The 24,750-nt window shown below is 43.3% G+C and overlaps 1 protein-coding gene across 7 annotated transcripts in view; it reads left to right on the top strand.

The window, feature by feature from the left end:
* Positions 1-24,750, top strand: part of EML6 (EMAP like 6) — a 325,325-nt gene that overhangs the window by 257,407 nt on the left and 43,168 nt on the right. For all 7 annotated transcript variants that reach the window (XR_016229394.1, XR_007916460.3, XM_070069106.2 and 4 more), the window contains exons 24-25: positions 3,150-3,238; positions 7,954-8,130. Coding sequence is in view for 5 of the 7 variants with exons in the window: in XM_070069106.2 (XP_069925207.1) it covers positions 3,150-3,238; positions 7,954-8,130 (266 nt within the window). In the remaining 2 variants the exon portion in view is untranslated. The remainder of the gene's footprint in view (positions 1-3,149; positions 3,239-7,953; positions 8,131-24,750) is intronic.

Here is a 24,750-nt window from a genome sequence, read left to right as displayed (position 1 = left end):
GTGGAACCAACAACATACATACACACAGTACATGGCACAGTATCTGAAACTCCAACACTATGACTATTAAGTAGTTAATACCCCCTCATGTTATGGCTTCTATTAGGGAATGAAGGGCAAAAGCAAGTGGGATGTAAGAAAGTTTCCTTTGGGAAGATTTTTAAAAATCATTTTTAATTGTAGTAAAATATACATAATAAAATTCACCATCTTGCAGTGTAAGTTCAGTGGGCTTGTGCACATTTGCACTGGTAAGCAACCACCACCACCATCCATGTCCAGAATTCTTTTCATCTTGTAGAACTGAAAACTTGTACCCAGTTGTTATTTCGTAACTCCCAGTCCCTCAGTCCTATAAACCACCATTCTGCTCTGTCTCTAAAGCACTACTCTGGGTACGCCTCATAGGAAACAATCCTACAGTGCTTGTCATTTTTGTACCTGGCTTTTCTTTTAAGATTTTGTTTATTTATTTGAGAGGTAGAGTTAGAGTCAGAGAAAGAGAGACAGAGAGAGGTCTTCGATCCACTGGTTCACTCCCCAGTTGGCCTCAATGGCTGGAGCTGGACCAGTCCAAAGCCAGGAGCTTCTTCCACGTGGGTATAGAGGCCCAGGTGCTACTGCTTGCATCTGATGGTTTACTCCTCAAGTGGCTGCAATGGCCGAGGCTGGGCCAAGCCAAAAACACGAGCTTCATCTAGGTCTCACATGTGGGTGCAGGAGCCCAACGACTTGGGCTGTTTTCCGCTGCTTTCCCAGGTGCATTGACAGGGAGCTGGATCAGAAGCAGAGCAGCCGGGATTTGAATAGGCACCCATATGGGAAGCCAGTACTGGAGACTGTGGCTTAACCTGTGCTGCCCACCACCATCATCATCATCATTCAGGAGTTTAGGCCCCGTGTCCATGATAAAGATGTGAAGCGGAATCAGTCTCACTTGGAAAGCCTAGGATCTTGTCCTGGATTGCTGGGTTGCATGAGAGCCTAGGCAGGTGTCTCTGTGAAGTCGTCCAATGTGGAGCTATCCCTCCATGGGGTGAGACTCAAACCTTGCCATTCCCCCACTCTGCCCTGGGCCAGCCTTGTGGGGTAAGGAAGAGCCGAGGTCTTTGAAGAACAATCTTGCCTCTTGTCAATCAGAAGAGGGGTAAGACCGAAGGGTTTCTGTGGTTTGAGAGTAAACTAGAATACTTGGGCTTTTTAAAGAGGAATGAGCCCAATCTGGAGAATAACAGCAAGTGTGCCTACAGATCCTCCCTGGTTCCTCTCCAGTCGCATTAGCGCCAGCCAGGTGTCGCCATGCTATTCCCGTTCCTGCACGCCTGGTCTCCAGCAGGTGCCACGCTGCCTGCAGAGCAGCCCCATTGCTTCCAGAGAGGGAGCCTGCGGGCCTAGCAAGGGCAGAGAGCAGAGCTGAGAAGCAGGGATCTCTCGCGGGCCTCTGATCTTGTAGGGAATAGTGAAAGCATTCGCCAGAGCCAGCTGGCTGTCAGCGCCAGGGACTGCGCAGCCGCAGCCTCTTGTGTCCATGGCAACGCAGGCCCAGGAATTGAAAAGCGCATCAGGCTTTTGCAGGCTCATCAGCTACCTCCACGTGAAGGCTACACACACACACACACACACACACACACACACGGGGTGGGGAGTCATAGGAGGATGTTTTCTAGATGCTAAAAGTTCAATTCTAGAAACATCGGGACTGTGCGATCCTGGATCAGTGAACTGCTAGGACCTCCATTCCCATTTTCACAGCAGATGGCCTGTTTGGTACGTTTAGTAGAAATTTTGGAATTACTCCAACTCGTAAACCGTGTACAGCCAGTATCATGCACGTGGATCGCTCTGTGGACTGTAAACTGTAGCTGTAAGATGTTGTGCCATCCTCCACTATCCTCCACTGCTTTTCCCAGGCCAAAGCAGAGAGCTGGACTGGAAGTGGAACAGCTAGGACTCGAACCGGCACCCTTATGGGATGCCGGCACTGCAGGTGGTGTCTTTACCCGCTACGCCACAGCGCTGGCCACCATGAGGTTCTTACTACTTTTCCAAGAAAGGGATCTGCAGGACTACTAGATATCAATGATGAAGGGGCTGTCAGATTGTTAAAATAGACACGCACACACTCACACTGACACACACACTCACACTCACATTCAGAATTATTTACAGGTAAACATTTTATTTGAGATTTCAGCAAAATACTTTGGGGTGAGGAAGTCAGTGGAGGTCCATGCAGTGGGCCTGGCCTGGACGCTGGACAGTGGGCACACAGGGGTTCTCTATACTGCCCTGACTTTGTTATATGTTAGGAACTTTCCATAATTAAAAAAAAAAAAAGCTGAAAAAACACTGTATGTATTGTGAGTCATTTAAATTTCAAACTGTAAAGGGTGATTACCATTGTAGGAAAATTAGGACATCTTATCTTTTTGTGTGGCCTGCTTCACATGTTGGATCATTCTCTCCTTTTAAATTCTATTATTATTAGCAGACACTTGGTCTTACTTATGTGATCCCTTTGACACTTAATCCTATCTTTATGATCAGTTATGAACTTAAAATAAACTTACGATTATAATTTTACATCAGACCCAAAGACTGCTCAATGTTGTATTTGCACAAAGTCTTGAATTTCAGATTTTCAGGTTAGAGAGAGTTGGAAGGGAATGAGCATTTCCAATTTGTTTAGTGTGTCTTTTCTCTTTAAAGCCACGTTTAGAATTCAGACCTAAGTAAATGTGATGCTCCCGACGAGGATCTCAATTCTAAAATCGTCATTCTTGCCAAAGCAATTTGCTCTTACTTCATCTCTTTGCTAGGAAGCAACAGAGGGAAAAAGCAAAACATTGATTTTGCCAGGCTTTTGGAAACTTGTTGTTTTCAGTGCCACTGAGCGAAATTAATTCTACTTGAGGGATGTTCAAGGTCAAATTTTATGAGGTCTATAATCTGAAATCAGAACTTTGGGGTTTGTATCATGCCATGCAATTGCCTTCGATGGCCTTCTGAATAATTTAGTACATATTTACTCACTTTATGAAACTCTGGTTAAAATGAATCAAAATAGCAACAGCCATAGTCAGATTCTGATAATGAAAAAAAATCAGTACAGAATTTAATTGTCTCTCTACTTCATTCTATCATGACAGGGAAGTTATTGCAGGTGAATTCTGGGGCCAAAGAACAACTCTTTTTTGAAGCTCCAAGAGGCAAGAGGCATGTAATCAGACCTTCAGAGGTAACAGTTGTACACAAAGCTTTTGAAAACTGCATTGTGAGGATTGAATGTGTGCCTTGTAATAAATTCTGTATGTCAGTTACACGTAGTGTACTCTAAGTGTGATCATTCCCTAAATCTGATGGCGTGACCTGGTTTCCGGACTTGTGGGCATGCATGGATTTACTGCTGTACCACTGACATAGCAATGCACAGATGGCATTCTGCTTAATTTTCCTCTGCCTGAATACAGTGAATAAGCGTCAGCTTGGATGCTACGTATTAATTTTTCCACTTAACGTCTTTTGGTGCAAATCTTTTTATGAACATGAATTTTTAAAATAGTCTCAATGTCTACTTATAATAATAAACAGTTTTATCCACAATAACAGAAATTACTTTTCAAAATGAAACTATCCACAACCTGACCATGCTAACGTGTGAAACTATCTTTTGTTTAAGAAAGCTTTTATTTAAAATATAAATTTCATAAGTACAACTTTTGGATTGTAGCGGTTCTTCCCCCCATACCCACTCTCTGACCCCCAAACCATCCCATCTCCTACTCCCTCTCCCATCCCATTCTTCCTTAAGATTCATTTTTAATTCTTATTACACAGAAGATCAACGCTATACTAAGTAAAGATTTCAACAGTCTGCACCCACACAGACACACAAAGTACTGTTTGAAGGCTAATTTTATCATTAATTCTCATAGTATAATACATTAAGGATAGAAGTCCTACATGGGGAGCAAATACACAGTGACTCCTGTTGTTGATTTAACAATTGACACTCTTATTTATGACATCAGTGATTACCCGAGGCTCTTGTCATGTGCTGCCAAGGCTATGGAAGCCTCTTGAATTCATAAACTCCGACCTTATTTAGACAAGGCCATAATCAAAGTGGAAGTTCTCTCCTCCCTTCAGAGAAAGGTACCTCCTTCTTTGATGGCCCCTTCTTTCCATTGGGATCTCACTCACAGAGATCTTTCATGTAGGTAATTTTTTGCCACAGTATCTTGGCTTTCCATGCCTGAAATGCTCTCTTGGGCTTTTTGGACAGATACGAATGCCTTAAGGGCTGATTTTGAGGCCAGAGTGCTGTTTAGGGCATTTGTCATTCTATAAGTCTGCTGTGTGGCCTGCTTCCCATGTTGGATCATTCTCTCCTTATAAATTCTATCAATTATTATTAGCAGACAATTGGTCCTATTTATGTGATCCCTTTGACACTTAATCCTATCTTTATGATCAGTTATGAACTAAACTTATCACTTTAACTAGTAGGATGGCATTGGTACCTGCCAGCTTAATGGGATTTGGAGTCCCATGGCAAGTTTTTAGCTTTACCCTTAGTCTGAGGGAATGTGTGCTGAACTGTACATCTCCTCCCTCTCTTATTCTCATTCTTATTTTTAACAGAGATCAATTTTCAGTTGGATTTAAACACCTAAGAATAATTCTGTGTTAAGTAAAGAGTTTAACCAATGGTATTAAGTAGAAAAAGAAAATACTAAAAAAGACTATTTCTCGATAGGACAAGGGCTGATCAAGTCATTGCTTCTCATAGTGTCAGAAACTGTCTTTTTTTAATGTTTTCATATGACCTTAGCCATGCACATAATTTTTTAATTGTTACAGTCAAAACCTTGATAACATTTTTTAATCCATAAACTAGTGCCTTGCTGAAAACTAGGATGCTTTATGAATGAATGCCCTTTTCAGGGTCATTTTTGTTGTAACAAAAATATTTATTTTTTATTTATTTGAAAGGCAGAGCTACAGGGAGAGATGGATCTTTTATCTGCTGGTTCACTCCCCAAATGGCTAAAATGGCCAGAGCTGGGCCAAGCCGAAGCCAGCAGTCTCATGCAGGTCTCCATGTGAGTGCAGGGGCCTAAGCACTTGGGTCATCCTCTGATGCTTTTCCAGGCACATCAGAGGGAGCTGGATTGGAAGTGGAATAGCCAGCACTTGAACGGGCACTGATATGGTGCCGGTTCAAGTCCAAGCTTGGCATTTCTGATCCAGCTCCCTGCTGATGTACCTGGGAAAGCAAAGGAAGATGACTCAAGTGCATCAGCCCCAGACATCCATTTGGGAGACTAGGATGGAGTTCCAGCCTCCTGGCTTCAGCCTGGCCTAGCTCTGGCTGTTAAGGTCATTTAGGGAGTAGACCAGCAGATGGAAGATTCTGTGTGTGTGTGTGTGTGTGTGTGTGTGATATTGCCTTTAAATAAACAAATTTTTAAAAAGGGAATGGGGAGACTTTGAGGACTCTGCTATTTAAGCTCCAGGATGCTTGTTTATTTAGAGAGAGAGAGCTCATACCCATCTGCTAGTTCATTTCCCAAATGCCTACAACAGCTGGGACTAGACCAGGCCAAAGCTGGGAGCTGGGAACCAGAAGTGCAAACTGGGTCTCTCACGTGGGTGGTAGGAACCCAACCATATGAGCAATCACTGACGTCTCCCAGGATCTATATCAGCAAAAAGCTGGCATCAGGAACCAGAGCCCAGTATCAAACCCAAGAACCCCGCTGTGGGGCATGGGTGTCTTAATTGCTAGGCCAAACACCTGCTCTAGTTCCAGGATTTGTAACAAGTTTAAGTCTTTTGGGTATTCTGGATTACAGGGACTGTTTCTAATGCTCCATATTTAATATAATTGCTGTAGCTAATTGGACATGCGCTACCCCTGGAGAGCACAGGGTCTCGGTCTGGGCAAGGGAACCCGCAGACAATGGTTGCCTGTGTGTCTTCCTGTGAATGGTGTGAGGATCTCCTAAAGATGGAGGAATCAATCCACTTCTACCTCAGAGTCGTTGCTGGGAGAACTGCGTTGAGTCTCCCCCATCTGTGGCCCCGCCTGAGGCACCCAAGACCCTGACCCAGACACAGATTTTTGGTTCTGATTCTGCATGTGTTCACAAGAAACACAGAATGTTAAATGAGAAGAGATTTGAGTGCCTGGAAAATGTGTAACACCTCACCGTGTGGCAACGGAAACCCTGGCTGCATCTTTATTGGGCAATTTCCAAGCAGTAGGCAACCAAACTGGAGGCAAGGTGCAGCTACAGTGTGCCAAGCAGCTTGCAGAGCCAGAGGGGGCAATCTAAGCTTCAGCGCCAGGTAGGATTATTTTTTATTTATTTATTTATTTTTATTTGGCAGAGTTAGACAGTGAGAGACAGACAGAGAGAAAGGTCTTCCTTATGTTGGTTCACCCCCCAAATGGTTGCCACAGCTGGTGCTGCGCCGATCCGAAGCAAGGAGCCAGGTGCTTTTCCTGGTCTCCCATGTGGGTGCAGGCGCCCAAGCACTTGGGCCATCCTCCACTGACCTTCTGGGCCATAGCAGAGAGCTGGACTGGAAGAGGAGCAACCCGGCGCCCTTATGGGATGCCAGCGCTACAGGCAGAGGATTAACCAAGTGAACCACGGTGCCAGCCTTGGTAGGATTATTTTTTAAATAATTTTGATACTCTTTTGAAATAGTGCTTTACAGCATCAAACTAAAGAGACCCTGTTGCTAGGATACACTAGCCAACTTCAAATTAAAGTAAATGAGATTAAAAATCCCCCAGCAAAGTCTGACATAATATTGCTATTATTGTTGTTTTTTTTTTAAATTAAAAAAATTAGGAAAAAAATGCCTCCATTTTTAACCTAAACCAATTGCAGCTCTTCTAGTCATGAGTTTCATACAAACAGTTTTAATGTATAAGATACATCTTCATGGCAATACAATTTGAAAAGCTTTTCAAATGTTTAAGATCATCCCTAGAGCATAAAAGATATTAAACTGGCTGCAGCATCTTATTACTTTTTCCTCCAAGGAAGCCATCTTTAAAAAAAAAAGTTCTTACTACTTTTTAAAATAGTTTGCTAAATGATCATCCCATCAATCAGTTTAGCTTCGTGTTTCTCTGTGGGGAGGAGTTTTGTCCCCAGCCCATCTGGCACCATCTAGAGAGCTGGGTAGGGCCAGCAATGCCACTGAACCACCTTCTATGTACAGGACAGACCCTGATAAGGAAGAATTTTCCAGTCTAAGATGTCCATGCTGGGGTTGAGAAACTCACATCTAGCTTGTGGTTTAGCCAATGGTAAATGCGTAGTTGAGAACTGAAAAATTAGCCTTGGGATTGGCACTGTGGTGTAGCGGGTAAAGCTGCTGCCTGAAGCACCAGCATCCTATATGGTGCCGGTTTGTGTCTTGGCTGATCCACTTCTGGCCTGGGGAAGCAGTGGAAGATGACCCAGATGCTTGGGCCCCTGCATGCATATGGGAGACCCGGAAGAAGCTCCTGGCTCCTGGCTCTGGCCAGCTCTGGCTGTTGTAGCCATTTAGGGAGTGAACAAGCAGATGGAACAGCTCTCTTTGTCTCTCCATCCCTGCCCCCACTCTGCCTTTCAAATAAATAAGTAAATAAATCTTAAAAAAAAAAAAAAAAAAAAAACTGAAAAATGAGGCCTGGTAGATTTCCACAATTCCAAAATGTTCATTTCATCTAGAAAAAAAAAATAGATATTTGATTGTAGTGTTGGTTTAATAAACAACACAGCTATCATTTAAAACCTGCAGCTTGGAATTCGTGCACCTCAGCTCACAACCTAAGTGCCTGATGTTAGCAAAGTCCTCGCATAGAACTACTCAGCTCCAGTCGTTGCTTTTAAATAGAAAAACTAGGTTATACAAATAACAGAATTTTCTTTCCTTCTTTTTCAGATTGAGAAGATAGAGTGGGACACCTGGACCTGTGTGCTGGGGCCCACCTGTGAGGGCATCTGGCCAGCACATAGCGACGTGACAGATGTCAATGCTGCCAGTCTTACGAGAGACTGCTCGCTCTTAGCCACTGGAGACGACTTTGGTTTTGTTAAGCTCTTCTCATATCCTGTCAAGGTACTGTTGGATGTTCATGATATAGACTTACTCGGTTTTGTTAATAGCTCAAATCTGCTGTATCTAAGAGGATTTTAAGATTTTGGCAGCAATGACAGTTGCTGATGTTACTCAGGATGTCGTTTGTGCTGTGTACAACCTCCGTGACGTGTGTTAGAGTGCCTAATTTAAATGAAGCCTCATGGCGTAGAATTCCTCCTCAAAGGGCATTAGCAGTCAACAAACCCAGCATCTCACAGACTGCAAGGTCTGAATCATGTTTTCAACACCGGAGACCAGTGCCCCCTCCAAGCTGTACTAGCATGCCTCCAGAGAGGGGACTTATCACCATTCACAGCAGCCCAGTTAATTTTAACAGGTTTTGCTTGAGACTGAGCTGAACTCTTTTCTGTTCAGCCACTGTTCTGCCCTCTGAACCACTAAGCAGGCCCAGTCCCCTAATGGCTTTATGGTAAGAAGGTGGCATCTGGCTCCCTGAAGACTGCTTTTCTCTAAGCTGCACATCTCCAGTGCCTTCAGCCATTCCCCATAAACCACAGTTCTTGCCTGCCCCTTCCTCATCAGCACTCTCCATTTCGTCAATTCCTTCTTAAACCGTCTCATCTAGAAGCAGGTTGAGTGCCTCAAGTGTAATCTGACCAGCTAGGGCACAGTGTTTTTATTCCACAATTGGGTTCAATCAGATTAAAATAAGGTCAAGTCTTCAGGTGGCCACACCGTGCAACTCAATCACAGATCTCTTTCTCAGACATGTTCAGGTTATCCTATGTCCTGTACTTGTGTGATTGACTTTTCTAAGATCTCAATACAGAGCTTGCCGTTGCCTGTCTGTCTTGCTACTGAATCCCACGTTCTTTCCTGTCTGTACCACTGAATACCTTTTCAAAGTTCAGTCCCTCAGAGCACCTTGCCACCCTCTGCTTTCACAGTTATGAGTTATAAACTATGAAATGGAAAAATAATAGCAATAAAATTAGAACAACCAAATGCCAACACCAGGAACCTCACTCAACTTGACATTGTATTTGTGAATCCATACATTTAATTATAGTACTTATTCAGTAATGGGCATTGCAATTTATCTGTACAATCCCAGTCCACCAAGGCACCATCAAATACTTTGTAAATATCTTACTAAAAGCCAGATTGGTGTGTCTCCATCATCCCTAATCTTTCTCGCTAGTAAACCAGGCAATAAAAGGGGTGAGGTTAGTTCACAATGGGCCTCTATAACTCCCTGGTAATCACTACTTCCTTTTCCAACTGCTTATCAAATTTCTGTGTAATATTTAATCCTAGAATTTTCCAGGGGTTGCGTCAGCTTGTAAATCAGTATTGCCAGTCTACTTGGTTTCCTTGTTGGATGCAGGAACCTTTTTACATTTGATGCTACCTCTCCTGATTTCTGAGCTTTGCAGCTATCTCTGACGTCATTCTTGTGATCACATTGATTCATGTAATTGAGAGGCAAGGAGACAGATCCCATTTGCTGGTTCACTCCCCAAATGCCCATAACAGCTGGGCTGAGCAGGTCCAGGCCAAGGGCAATTACAGAAACTGCCATATAGGTGTCAGGAACCCAATTACTTGGGTCATCAGTACCTCCTCCTAGAGTCTGTATTAGCAGGAAGTTGGAGCCAGGTGTTGAACCCAGGTACTCTGATGTGAGATGTGGGTGCCTTCACTTCTAAGCTAAATGCTCACCCCTCTGTGGTCACCTTTGAAGGTACCTGTACTAAAGTAATGAGCTCTGCTTAGCCATTTCTGGTCTGAACAACATTCTCTTTGACAAAAGTAATGAGTAAATCCGATTTTTGGTCATATTAGCATCTGTTCTTAGTGGTGTTCCTAACTTCTCTCTGTTTTTCTTCTATCCTAAATATGTTTAAAATCCTATTCAGTGGTCTTCATTTTTGACTTTGGCATTCCTGAAACTACACTTAAAGATTTGTACAAGACTTTGTGTTCATCCTTGGTTGCTCACTTGTCCTCCTGTCATTTGTATCTTTTGTTTTGTTTTGTTTTGTTTTGTTTTTGACAGGCAGAGTAGACAGTGAGAGAGACAGAGAGAAAGGTCTTCGTTTGCCGTTGGTTCACCCTCCAATGGCCGCTGTAGCCAGCGCACTGCGCTGATCCGAAGGCAGGAGCCAGGTGCTTCTCCTGGTCTCCCATGTGAGTGCAGGACCCAAGGACTTGGGCCATCCTCCACTGCACTCCCGGGCCACAGCAGAGAGCCAGATAGGAAGAGGAGTGACCGGAACAGAATCCGGCACCCCAACAGGGACTATAACCCAGGGTGCCAGCTCTGTAGGCAGAGGATTAGCCTATTGAGCCGCGGCGCTGGCCTGTCATTTGTATCTTTAAAAGGGGTGCATACTAGTTCCTTCTGCATCCACTTGGGTTTCTCAAATGCTTTCTTCATCTTTGATTGTTAATACCTGGTCAGATGATCATTTTGAGTAGCCCTTTCTAAGTACACATCTGATTATGTCCAGAGTTCCCTTTGTTGTCCATCCCAACCACCTGTCACTTCCCCTTCACTTACCTGCCCTTTCTGTTTGACAAGAATGCAGTCCTAAGTAGTAAGACGAGTCAAGAAGCCAACAGATGCTGTGGTTTTAGTAGACTGAGGTTTGGGCAGACATTGAGATGGCTGAAACCTCTGGAGCACTGCTGCATCTTGCTCCTGTGTTCGGTTCGTTATCGGTCCTGAGGATTTATCAGCTGTCTCCCAGCCTGACCTCGTTGAACATCTATAGCAATCATTTCAAGCCAGCATTCTTCAGACTTCCGGGATTCCAGGGATGTGCCTCAGGGCCACCGCAGGAAGCATGCAGGGGCCAAGTGGAGGGGTTCTGGGGCCTCGACCTGCATCAACAAGAGTAATTCTGTGTGTGGTGTTTATTGAGCTTCTGTGTAAGATTTTTTCCAATGTTTGTTAAGAAAATTGTCAAGCATCTGGCTATGATGAAAGAGTGTGACAGTGAGCTGCTAAAAACCAATTACCTAGAATCTCTCATTCAAAGTGAGCTGTAGAATTAATAAAAACAGAAAGAAGGATCTCAAGTAACCTAATTTTGCACTTCAAGGAACTAGAAAAAGAACAGACTAAAAATAATCGTAAGGAAGGAAGTTAAGATTAGAGCAACAATAAGTGAAAGAGTATAAAGACATTTGAAAAGATCAATGAAATGGAGTTGGTTTTTTTAAAAGATAAAATTGACAAACCTTTAACTGGATTAACCAAGAAAAAAGAGAAGACTCAAATAAAATTACAAGAGAAAAAAGAGACATTACAGCTGATACTAGAGAAAAACAAAAGATCATAAAAGACTGCTATGAACAGTTATGTGCCAACAAATTAGATAACCCAGAAGAAAAGGATGCGCTCCTAGAAGCACACAACCCACCAAAAATGGATAATGAAGAAACAGAAAATCTGGACAGACCAATATTAAATGAGTAAAGAAACTGATCCAGGAACCAACAATCTCTGAAGGAGAGCTCATGGTGAACTCCACTGTGTTTTACAGAACAATGAATTCCAGCCCTTCACAAACCCTTCCCAGAAAAGAAAACTAAGAGGAGGGAGCACTTCCAAACCAATTTTGTGAGGCCAGTGTTATGCAACACCAAAGCTCCAGATAAGAACACTGCAGGAAATTATGGGCCAATATCCCCAATGAACATAGATATAAAAATCCTCAACAAAATACTAGCAAACCAAATTCAACAGTACTTTAAGAGGATCATATATTACAATCAAGTGGGATTTAATTTATCTCTGGGATGCAAGTGTAGTTCAACATAGACAAATCAACAGATGTAATATGCTGCATTAACAGAATGAAAGATGAACAGCAAAAACTCATCATCTCAATAGGTATGGAAAAAGCATTTAATAAAATTCAACATCCTTTGGTGATTAAAAACTGAACAAAGGAGACACCCTGTGTGGGAGATCCAGAAGAAGCTCCTGGCTTTGGATTGGCTCCAGCCATGGTGACCATTTGGGGAGCGAACCAGCAGATGGAAGATCTCTCTCTCTCTCTCTCTCTCTCACTCACTCTTTATCTCTCTCCACCTCTCTCTGTAACTGCCTTTCAAACAAATAAATGTTTAAAAAAAAAAAGTATAACCATGAAGGTAGAAGATCTGTTCACTGAAAACTATAAGACATTCATTAAAAGAAATTGAAGACACAAATAAATGGAAAGACATTTCATGTTCGTGGGCTAGAAGAATTATTGTTAAATTATCCATGCTACTCAAAGTAATCCACAGGTTCAGTGCAATCCTCATCAAAATTCCAGTGGCATTTATCACATCAAGTGATTAAAAAAACCCTGAAATTCATACGGAACCACAAAAAATCCTGACTAGCCAAAGAAATTTAGGTAAAGTTGGAGCATCAGACATGCTGACTTCAACTTGTATTACAAAGCTATAGTAATCAAAACAATTGTTGCTGGCATGATAACAAACAGTCTAATGGAACACACTAACTAGAAATCCATACATACACGGTTAACTAATCTTTGACAAGGACATCAAGAATACACAATGGGGAAAAAGTCTGTTTAATCATTGGGAAAAATATATACTAACATTCAAAAGAATGAAAATGGAACTTATCTATACCATATATAAAAATTAATGAGATGAATTAGAGACTTAAAGTAAAACTTGAAACAATTAAAATTTGTAGAAGAAAACACAGCAGAAAATCACCTTGACATTGATCTTGGCAGTGATTTGTTGAATTTGTCACAAAACTAAAAAGCTTCTGAACCATTAAAGAAGCAATCAACACAATGAAAATGTGTTCTCCCTATGGAATGAGAGAAAAATATTTGCAAACTGCATGTCTGGTGAAGGTTTAATGTCCAAAATATATATAGAACCCATTCACTCAGCAGCAAAAAAGCACCAAAACAAATAACCTGATTTTAAAATAGGCAAAGGAACTTAAGAGACATTTCTCCAGAGCAGACATAGAAATTACCAACAAGTGTTTGAAAAGTGTTCAGCATTACTTATATGTAAGTAATAAGGAATATGCAAATCAAGACCATAGGATGGCTGTTATCAAAAAAATACAGGGTAGCAAGCGTTGGTGAGGGTGTAAGGAAAAGAATCCTTGCACACTAGTAATAGGAATATATATTGGTATAGTCATTATGTAAAACAACATGGAAGTTGTACTCAAAATAAACCTATTATATGATCAATCAATCCCACTTCAGAGTATATACCTAAAGGGAATGAAAAAAATCAATGTCTCAAAGAGATATGTGCACCCCCATATTCACTGCAGCCTCCTCCATAATGAGCTAGACATGGAAAATGAGTCTGTCAATTAACAAATGGATGAAAAACTTGTGCTGCAGTGCCAGCATCCCACATGGGCACCAATTTGACCAATTTGAGTTCTGGCTGTTCCACTTTTTTTTTTTAACCAGGCAGAGTTAGAGAGAGAGAGAGAGAGAGAGAGAGAGTTATAGACAGAGAGAGAGAGGCAGAGAGAAAGGTCTTCCTTCCGTTGGTTCACTCCCCTAATGGCCGCTACGGCCGGCGCTGCACCGATGCAGAGCCAGGAGCCAAGTGCCTCTTCCTGGTCTCCCATGCAGGTGCAGGGCCCAAGCACTTGGGCCATCCTCCACTGCCTTCCTGGGCCACAGCAGAGAGCTAGACTGGAAGAGCAGCAACCAGGACTAGAACCCAGGGTGCTGGCACAGTAGGCGGAGGATTAGCCTAGTGAGCCACGGTGCCGGCCCTGGGCTGCTCCACTTCTGATCCAGCTCTCTGCTAATGAACCTGGAAAGCAGCAGAAGATGGCCCAATTGCTTGGGCCCCTCCCACCCACTTGGGAGACCTGGAAGAGGCTCCTGCCTCCAAGCTTTGGCCTGGCAGAGGCCTGGGCTGTTGCAGCAAAATGGGGAATAAACCAGCACATAGAAAATCTCTCTGTCTCCCTCTCTCTGTGTAAGTCTACCTTTTCAGATCAGGTTTTTTTTTTTGTTTGTTTGTTTTTAAGATTTAAAAATTTATTAGATGGGCTGGCACCATGGCTTACTTGGTTAATCCTCCACCTGCGGCACCGGCATCCTATGTGGGCACTGGTTCTAGTCCTGACTACTCCTCTTCCGGTCCAGCTCTCTGCTGTGGCCCGGGAGTGCAGTGGAGGATGGCCCAAGTGATTGGGCCCTGTATCTGCATGGGAGACCAGGAGGAAGCACCTGGCTCCTGGCTTTGGATCGTCGCAGCACCAGCCATAGCGGCCATTTGGGGAGTGAACCAACGGAAGGAAGACCTTTCTGTCTCTCTCTCACTGTCTATAACTCTACCTGTCAAATAAATTTAAAAAAAATTTATTAGAGTCAAAGACCTCCAGCCAGAACGGCATGGAGGGGAGCTTCCAAGAGAGGAAAAAACCCAAAGGACCCCATGGCAATGGAGTTTTAAGTACAATTACAAAGAAAAAAAAACTTGACAATCAGATTGTCATTCAGTTACCAGGTGGGGACAAAACCCATCAGAAGACCTGATCTACATTCCTTTATCCTATGTGGCTTGCTCAGGATAAAATGAAAAACCATCTGGAAGTGTAGGATAGGTAACTTGTTTTCACAAAAAACTGTGAGCTCAGATGCAAATAAATCTTTTAAAAAATCATTACATTGTACATCTCGAATATATACAATTTTTGTTAAAATAGGGCTGAAAAAAAAGTTGAAGACATCAAAATACTTAACCCTAAATGTTTCTACATGTGATTCATTACTATATTTGTGGACTTTTTAGAAGTAAAATTTACGTACGATTGAAATGCAAAACTCTCAATGCTTTCACTAGATGAGCTTTTGACAACACATGTACTTTTTTTTTTTTTTAAAGATTATTTATTTGAAAGGCAGAGTTGGTGGGGGTGGTGCAGGAGCCTGAGGACTTGTGCCATCTTCCACTGTTTTCCTAGGCCATATCAGAGAGCTGGATCAGAATTGGGGCAACCAGGACTCGACCAGCGCCCATATGGGATGCCAGCACCACAGGTGGTGGTTTTACCCACTTTGCCACAGTGCTGGCCCCTACATGCACTTCTCAAACCCAGGCTCCTAGCAGGATATAGAGCATTATAGTCACCCCTGAAGGCTGACTGTTCATGTTCTTTCTGGGCTGGTCTCCACTCCCACCCTCCCCTTAGGTGAAACAACCACTCCAATATGTTACTCCATAGATTAGTTTTACTTGTCCCATAAATTGAATAATCAGGTGGGTATTGTTTTATGTCTGGCTGCATTCACTCAGAATATTTCTGAGATTTATCTGGTTGCATGCAATAATAGTTTGTTCATTTTTATAGCTGAGTGGAACTCCACTGAATGAAAATAGCAGGCTTTTTTTAAATCCATATGACTATTGATAGACATATGCTTTTTTTCAGTTTTTAGTTATAATTAAATCACTGTGAACATTGTTGGACAAGACTTTCGGACATATGTTTTCCTTTTCTTAAGGAGTGGAGTTTCTGAGTCAGGAGGAAAATTGGTATTCTAACTTAAGAGACTGCCAGGCTTCCTCCAAAGTGGTTGTATCATTGTATATTCCCATCGAAAATGTAGCAGAGTTCCAATTGCCAATATTCAGTCTTATCAGACATAAAATTTAGCTATCCTGGGAGTATACAGTGGTATCTACTTGTGTTTTTAATTTACATGTCTCTTGCTCAAGCTGACTTGCCCCAAATGGTAGAGTTAGAAACATACCAGGGGATTCCAATTCAATCCCATCAAGGTGGCATGTACCAATGCCATCTCACTAGTCCAGGTGATCAATTTCTGTTCACAGTTGATCATAATGAAAGGACTAAGAGTCAAAGGGATCACATAAACAAGTCTAGTGCCTACTAATACTAACCGATAGAATAAATAAAGGGGAGAGCGATCCAACATGGGAAGCGGGATACACAGCAGACTCATAGAATGGCAGATGTCCTAAACAGCACTCTGGCCTCAGAATCAGCCCTAAAGGCATTCGGATCTGGCTGAAAAGCCCATGATAGTATCTCAGGCATGGAAAGCCAAGACATTCTGGCAAAAAAAAAAAAAAAAAAAAAAAAAAACACCTAAATGAAAGATCTCTGTGAGTGAGATCCCAGTGGAAAGAACAGGTCTTCAAAGAAGGAGGTACCTTTCTCTGAAGGGAGGAGAGAACTTCCACTTTGACTATGACCTTGTCTAAATAAGATAAGAGTCGGTGAACTCAAAAGGCTTCCATAGCCTTGGAAACTCATGACTGGTGCATAGGGAGATTACTGATGCCATAAACAAGAGTGTCAATTTGTTAAGTCAACAACAGGAGTCACTGTGCACTTACTCCTCATGTAGGATCTCTGTCTTTAATGTGATGTACATTGAGATTTAATGCTATAATGAGTACTCAAACAGTATTTTTCACTTTGTGTTTCTATGTGGGTGCAAAATGTTGAAATCTTTACTTAATGTATACTAAACTGATCTTCTGTATATATAGAAAATTGAAAATGAATCTTGATATGAATGGAAGGAGAGAGAGAGCGGGAAAGGGGAGGGTTGCAGGTGGGAGGGAAGTCATGGGGGGGGGGAATGTAATCCATAAGCTGTACTTTGGAAATCTATATTCATTAAATAAAAGTTAAAAAAAATGTACATGTCTCTGATGACTAGTGATACTGAACCACATCCTTATCTATTGATTAGCTATTTATGAAGTAGCTGTACAAATGTTTTTCTATTATAACAAGTTGAATTTGTTTTTTATTGGTGAATCACACTGTACCATGTTTTAAATTTTTTAAACATTTATTTGAAAGGCAGAGCAAGAGCAAGAGAGCGAGTGCATGCTCCCATTTACTGGTTCCAAACACCCACAACACCAAGGCTGGGCCAGGCGAAAGCCAGGAGCCAGGAACTCAATCTAGGCCTTCCATGTGAGTGCCAGGGAACCAAACCGTAGAGTTATTATCTCCTGTCTACCAGGATGCATAATAACAAGAAGCCAGATTGTAAGCAGAGTACCAGGGACTTGAACCATCCACTCTGACAAGGGATACAGGTGTCCCAAAGAACAGTTACCTGTCCCCACTATGTGAGATTTGATTGAAGAAATACTGTCAGCTCTATATATCTATGAGCTCTGTAGCTATGGATTCAACCACCTGTAGAGAGTAAATATCCCAGAAAAAAAATTGTGTCTGTACTATACAGATTTTTTCTTCTTGTCTGAACAATATGAGAGATCTTCGAAAAGTTCATGGAAAATACTATTATGGAAAAAAAAATGCATGAATTTCAACTTCTTAAAAATTCTTGATGACTATAGGTTACTTAAAATTTTTAAATTAAATGTAATACTTGTATATTTGCTTGGAGTATGGTGCAAAACTTCAACCCATGTATACAGAAGGCAATTAGCATTTCAACTTCCTTTTCCCTGGAACCTGTACAAGTTTCTCTCAGAGTTCTAAATGCAGGATGCAGTACGTGCCTGTGCACTGCCATCACCCACTGTGCTGTGGGACCCGAACTTAACCCTTTGTCTTTGGTGGTGCCTACTGCCCTGTCCCCCATTGTTTCCCCTGCCTTACCTCTTCCCAGCCTCTAGTAAACGCCATCCTAAGAGTGACTTTTTAAAACTTTCACATACTGAGGGAGAAGCATACCATGTTTGTCTTTGTTTATGTCTTATTTTGCTTAGCAAATAATTATCTCTATTTCTGTCCATTTTGCTGCAAATATCAAGATTTCATTAATTTCATATGGCTGAATAAGACTCATTGTGTACATGTGTTTTATTTATCCATTGGTAGACATTGAGGTTGGTTCCACATCTTGGCCATTGTAGATAGTGCTGCATTGAACATGGGAGTGCAGGTATTACTTTGATGGGTGGATTAGATTTTTTTCATATCCCCCAGAAGTGGCATAGTTGAGTTGTAGGATGAATCGATTTTTAATGTTGGGAGGAACCTCCATGCTGTTCTCTGTAATGGCTGTTCCTACTTGGATTCCCACCAACAGTGTATAAGGGGTCCATTTTCTCCACATCCTCACTAGTATTTGTTATTTTTTGTTAATGGCCATTCTAACTGAAAGATGATACTTCATTGTGTTTTTTGTTTTTTTGCTTTTCCCTGATAAATAATGATACTGAGTTTTTTGTTTTTCAAACATTTCTTGGCCATTTCTTCCAAGAAATGTTCATTCAGGTCTTAGGCTCCTTTATTTTTTGACTTTTTAAACTTTATAAAAGAGATTTATTGGGGCCGGTGTTGTGATGTAGCAAGTAAAGCCGCCGCCTGCAGTGCCGGCATCCCATATGGGCGCCGGCTTGCCTGCCAGCTACTCCACTTCCAATCCAGCTCTCTGCTGTGGCCTGGGAAAGCAGTAGAAGATGGCCCAAGTCCTTGGGCCCCTGCACCCGCATGGGAGACCTGAAGGAAGCTCCTGGCTCCTGGCTTCGGTTTGGCGCAGCTCCAGCCATTGCAGCCAACTGGGGAGTGAACCAGCGGATGGAAGACCTCTCTGTCTGTCTGTCTGTCTCTCTCTCTCTCTCTCTCTCTGCCTGCCTCTCTTTCTGTCTCTGTATAACTCAAATAAATAAATAAATCTTTTAAAAAAAAAGTTTAGACACAAGTCTAAAAAAAGAGATTTATTTTATTCGAAAGGCAGAGTTACATAGAAGAAAAGAGAGGGAGATGTCTTCCATCTGTTGATTCACTCCCCCACGGGGCTGCAATAGTCAGGCATAGCCAGGCCGAAGCCAGGAGCATGGAACTCCATTCAGGCATTCGGGCCATCTTCAAATGCTTTCCTGGGCACCTTAACAGAGAGCTGGATTGGAAGTGGAGGGGCTGGGACTTGAAGCAGCCTTCATGTGGATTGCCAGTGACATAGTGGCTTAAACTGCTGCACCACAATGCCAGCCCATTGTCCATTTACTAACTGGAGCATTTTTGTTGTAGAGTTTCTTGATTTCCTTATATATTCTGGATATTAATCCTTTCTCAGATGCATAGTTTCAGAATATGTTCCCCCTTCTATCCACTGTGTGTTCACTATGTTGATTTGTATGTTCACTATGTTGATTGTTTCTTTGCCTGTGCAGAAGCTTTTTAGTTTGATATAATCAATCCTGTTTGGTTTTGCTGTTGCTGCCTGTGCTTTGGGAGTCCTATCCAAAAAAGCATGGCCTGCACTGATGTCTTTTAAGTGTCTCCCCTCCTGTTTGCTTCTATTGATTTCATACTATCAAGTCTTGTATTTAGGTCTTTGGTCAATTTCAAGTTGATTTTTGTATAGGGTGAGAGATGACAGTCAACCTTCAGCCTTGTAAGTGTGGATATCTAGTTTTCCCAGAACCATTTATTGAAGATAGTACTGCTTCAGTGTGTGTTTTCAGCACAGTATGGAGAATCAGTTGGCTGTAGATGTGTGGACTAATTTCTGGCTTCTCTATTCTGATCCATTGGTCTTTGTGACTTCTTATGAAAGTGTCATGTTTTGATTATTAAAGCTATGAAGCCAGCCACAGATGATGTTGGCCAAGATGTAAGTCCAATTCTCTGGGGCCATGGGTCTCCTCTTGGGACCAGGACAGGTCCAGGACCTCCATCTACAGGCACTGTGGCACTGTCCAGGGGACAAGGACCCTGGGATCTTCCTAGCATTGGGTTTTACAAGTTCTGCACGGAGTTCCAAAACAGTCTTGTGCTCACTTTCGTGCCCTACTCCCCAGTGGTTGGAGTCTTGCTCCCTGATGACTGCCCAAGGTTGGAGAAAGTGGTCCTTTGTCTGCCTAGGGTGACATTAAGCCGATTCGCACCTAAGGCTCACAACCATGGCACCCTGCATGATATTCCATATCCTCGCAATGCCCACCCTAGGCTGGGAATGAAGTAAAAGTCTGTCCTAGGCTGAAGGTCTCTGCCTGGTGCTGGGCGGGTCTAAGGGCCCTGTCTCTGAGTAGCGGCCTAGGGATGGACACCTTTGGGTTCTATATGGTGCTGGTTCTTATTGTAGCAGGACTGGGACTAAATGCAAGGCAAGCCCTAAACTCACTTTCCTGTCTTCTGCTCCTGAAATGTAGGTCTTAGTCCTGTCTGCCAGAGGTTGGGGGAGGGGTGGTGAAAGCAGTTCCAGTGCTGTACTGGCTGAGGCTAAGCTGCCACACCTGGATCTACAGTCACCGGGTCCTGTACAGTCTTTATTTTTATTTTTGTCTTTTTCCGCCCCAGAAACCTTTTATTTAAGGAATGTAGACATAATACATTTCATAATTACAATTTTAGGAGCATAGTGATTCTTCCCACTTGTACCCACCCTCCGACCCGCACTCCCACCCTTCTTCCTCCTCCTCTCTTATTCCCATTATTTTTCATTAAGGTCTGTTTTCAGTTAACTTTATAGACATACGATAAACTCTATACTAAGTAAAGAGTTCAACAAATAATATGGGGAAAAAAAAAACCACCAGTGCTAGGTGGTTGAGGAGAGAAATGTGCCCCCTTTTTTTTTCCCTCTAGGTTGGCTGGTACACTCTCCCTCCCCTTTCCCACCCTCCCCCCCACCCCCCAGGGATCTAAGCTGGACTCAAACCAGTCTCTTCCTGCAACTTTATCGCCAGTTGCTTGGGCTACTGCAGTCTGGTCTCACCTCACTCTCTATAGCTGGTGCTGAGGCTGCCAGCTGCTGGGGTCCTGAGTTGTGCACGTCCACACCCTCCCTGTAGACCCACAGTGTCCCTCTAATTTACATGGAGTTTACTTTGTGGTTTTCTCCCTAACTCTTCCCTGAGATTGCATTCTTTCCACTTTTTAAAACTATCTTCCCCTAGACTAGAGGGGTAAACTCCTTCCCTATTGCACCATCTTGGAATCTCCTCTCCTATGCAATCTTGTGTCAAGACACGCCAAACCCTCATCATGCTGGGGCTGATACAGGCCAAAACAAGTCTATCTCACTGGTACTCAGGTCTCCACCTAATGTGAGGTTTCATCTGTGAGCCTTTGCCTAGTGATAGAGGCCCTTGGGATTTTTCTTGTGCTTATCCCAAGGCAGAGTCCTGTGCTTGCTTCTGTGCTGTAGTACCCAGGGGCTGGAGGCTTGTTCCAGCATCTGCTGGAGGTCGGAGCAGAGGTCATGGGGTTGCTCCCTTATCTGTCTTGCTAAAGAGAGTCTGAAGTTTATCTGCAGAAACTATCCTGGGCAGGTGCCACAGAGCCCTATCTGCTACTGGATTGTACTGTGGTGTCCCTGGTACTTGGTTTCAAGCCTAAGGTCTGGACTTAATTCCTTCTCCTTCACCCAAACCAGGAGGCATTGAGTCTGTGCCCAAGCTCCTTGGAGCTTGGGAAGGGTAACATGGGCAATTCTTTCCTTCCTACCTTCTTCAAAGCATCTTGGTATTACACTAAAAGCAAGCACTGTGACTTCTCAGCCACTTCATTAGCTCTTGTAAAGGTGCTATAGCATGGAAACAGTTGTTCAGATCAGTGTCTATGGGAAGACAGTCATTCACTGGAGCATCCTTTAAAAAAAATACACACACACCCACACACACACACACACACTTGGAAGGCAGAGTTACAGAGAGAGAGGAGAGACACAGAGATAACGTTCTTCCATCTGAAGGTTCACTCTCTAAATGGTTGCAACAACTGGGGCAGCCAGGAGTTTCATCCAGATGTCCCACATAGATGGCAGGGGCCCAAGAATTTGGGTCATCTGTTGCTTTCCCAGACACGTGAGCAGGGAGGTGGATCGGAAGAAGAGCAGCCAGGCCACGACTTGCACCCATGTGGGATGCTGGTTCTGCAGGCACTGTACCATGGTCCTAGCCTCTCAATGGAGCATATTAACTGCCATCTTGTTCTGCCTCTGGATTTCTGTGGGGTGTGTGTGTGTGTTTGCACTAAAATTTATCTTTTAATTCCATATTCCATTAACTTTTGGAAGCACCATCATGTGGTATAATAACTGTTTATCTAGCATTTACATTGTATTCATACTATAATTTAGAAATTATTTAAAGTATTGGGGAAGCTGTACCTAGGTTATATACAAATGCTATGCCATTTTATATGAGGGACTTGAGCATGTGCAGTTTTGCTACTCTGAGGGTCCTGGAACCAATCCACCACAGTCACTGAGAACTGTATTTTAATAGTTTAAAAGCATTTGAAGGGGCTGGCATTATGGTGTAGCAGGTTTAGCTGCCACTTTGCAACATCAGCAAAATCTCATATCTGAGTGCCAGTTCAAGTCTGGTTACTCCACTTTTAATCCAGCTTCCTGCTAATGTGCTTGGGAAAGCAGCAGATGATGGCCCAAGTTCTATGACTTCTGTGACCTGTGTGGGAAACCCAGATGGAGTTGCATGCTCCTGGCTTTGGCCTAACCCAGCCTTGGCTGGCTGTAGTGACCATTTGGGAAGTGAACCAGTGGATGGACGATCTACCTCTCCTACCTTCCCTCTCTCTCCGTTTTCCCCTACCATGTCACTCTGCCTTTCAAATAAATAAATCTTTAAAGAAAAACATTTAGAAGTCACCTGTCTTCCTCCATTAAAAATTTTTTTAAAAGATTGATTGATTGATTGATTGATTTGACAGAGGGAAAGATGTTTGATTTCCCTGGCATGATTTCCTTCCCCAATTCACGAACACTGTGCTGACAAATACATCCAGCTGTGTGGCCCATTCACTTGCTGTGTGCCTGTTGCATTACATTTACCGTCTGATATGAGCTGCATGTTCGTGTCATCTTCAGGCCCCTGCCAAATTCATATGTCATAGCCCCAGCTCGCAAGGTGATTGTGTTTGGAGATAGGCTCTTTATGGAAGAGTTAAGGTTAAAAGTCCAAAATGATGGGGACTGATCTGGTAAAATTTGCGTCCTTTGAGAAGAGGGACCAGAGATCTTGCTCTCTGCATGTGCGTTACATTGAGGGAAGGCCATGTGAGCACACTGAGAAAGTAGCTCTCCCCATATAGGAAGAGTGCCCTCACCAGAAACCAAAGCAGTTGGTACCCTGATGTTGAATCTGCTAGCCTCCAAAACTGAGGGAAAAAAACGTTGTTTGAACTACCCAGCCTGTGGTAATTTGTTGTGGTAACCTAAGCAGGCTAATATTAACCATGCCATTGCTGTATTGTAGCACTGAGTTCTACCTTATCATACCTTGGTGATTAATACTTATGAGACCTTATTACTGCTGTTGTACTCTCTGTGTCCAAAGTTCAAGGTCTGTTATCTGCTGAGGTGTCATCATTCTTCATCTTGACCATTTTTCTCCTTCTTTCCTTTGAGTTAGCAGACATCTCCTCGAGGCATTTTCCTTGACAAGCATGCCTCCTTACTAATGAAATTTACAGATTAAAGCCTTCTCAAGTCGTTGGTCCCCAAAGAATCACAAAGTTCTCAGCTTCCGTGCCAGCATCACTATTTTTCTAGTATTTTAAACCCCACCCAGAAAACCAAATTCTACCCCGTAAATAGCTAGCTGATTGCTTCCCATGGCCTCCTTCCCTTCCACGTCTGGGTCCTTCCACCAGACAGAGAAGTTTCAGTACCACCGGGTCGCTGATGTTGTAAATCCTTCAGTGCTTCAAGTCCTCAACTTTTCTTCTCAGAGGCTTTGGAGAAAGGCTCTGCAGAGAGGAACCTTGGCTTTACAGATGGAGAAGCCGTGTTCGAGGTGTGGTGCAGTGGGGCGAGGCTGTGTGACTGTCGGCAGCCTCTCGGGCGTTTCTTAAGCTAACTGCGCTGACAGCGGTGCCCTGGAGACACCCTCGCTGCTCTGGCTGTGTCACCCAACCTTTCATGATTCAGTGTGAGAGGAGGGTTGTGGTGTCGCGGCAGGTCCCGGTGGGCTTCATGGAGAACAGGGTGACGTGATGGCCCAGGAGAGCAGCTCACCCAGAGGGCTGTGCACGTCTTCAAGGAGTCCCCTCCAGGGCCCTGATGGGAGCCTCCAAGCATCCCTCCTCCCAAGACAACAGGTGGCTTCTTGGAACCTTCCCGGAACTCTGAATTCCCTTACTGGTTTATGGAGCACTCATCTCATTCCTAGCCTGAGAGTCTTGGATCACCCCTGCTGGAAGAATCTTGACTTGGTTGAGTAATGTCAGTGGCCTGGAATTTTTTCCATTTTCTCCTCTGTGTCACTTTTTTGTTTTCCTTCTACAACCAGATTCTGATCCCCTTTCAGTTTCTTCTCCCTTGGACCTTTCTTTGTGGATTCTCTTCTCTTCTACCTGGGAACGCTGTGTCCCTTCTTATAAGTAAGGGTGTGGAGAGGAATCTTTCTTGAGCTTTTCTGCTTTTCTTTGCAGAAGCCAGCCTGCATTTGCAGCAGGCGTGCAGGGTAGGCCACTGCTTCACTGGGCACCTGGCTGCAGCCGCTTTGGCTGTTGCATTTTTCAGGGATCTCACATGGCCACACAGAGTTTCCCTTGGAAAGTCGGATTTTGCTCTGCTTATTTGCTGGCCAACAGCTCTGCAGGGCTTCCTAGAAATGCTTCCTGCCTGACTGCCGCACTAAGCTTCCTCGACTCAGTCCCCTGCGGACGAGTGGCCGATT

This window comes from Oryctolagus cuniculus, chromosome 2 (assembly GCF_051225735.1).
Source record: "Oryctolagus cuniculus isolate XC-2025 breed Fujian yellow rabbit chromosome 2, ASM5122573v1, whole genome shotgun sequence".
Lineage (NCBI taxonomy): Eukaryota > Metazoa > Chordata > Mammalia > Lagomorpha > Leporidae > Oryctolagus > Oryctolagus cuniculus.
This window is presented reverse-complemented; position numbering and strand designations above follow the sequence as displayed.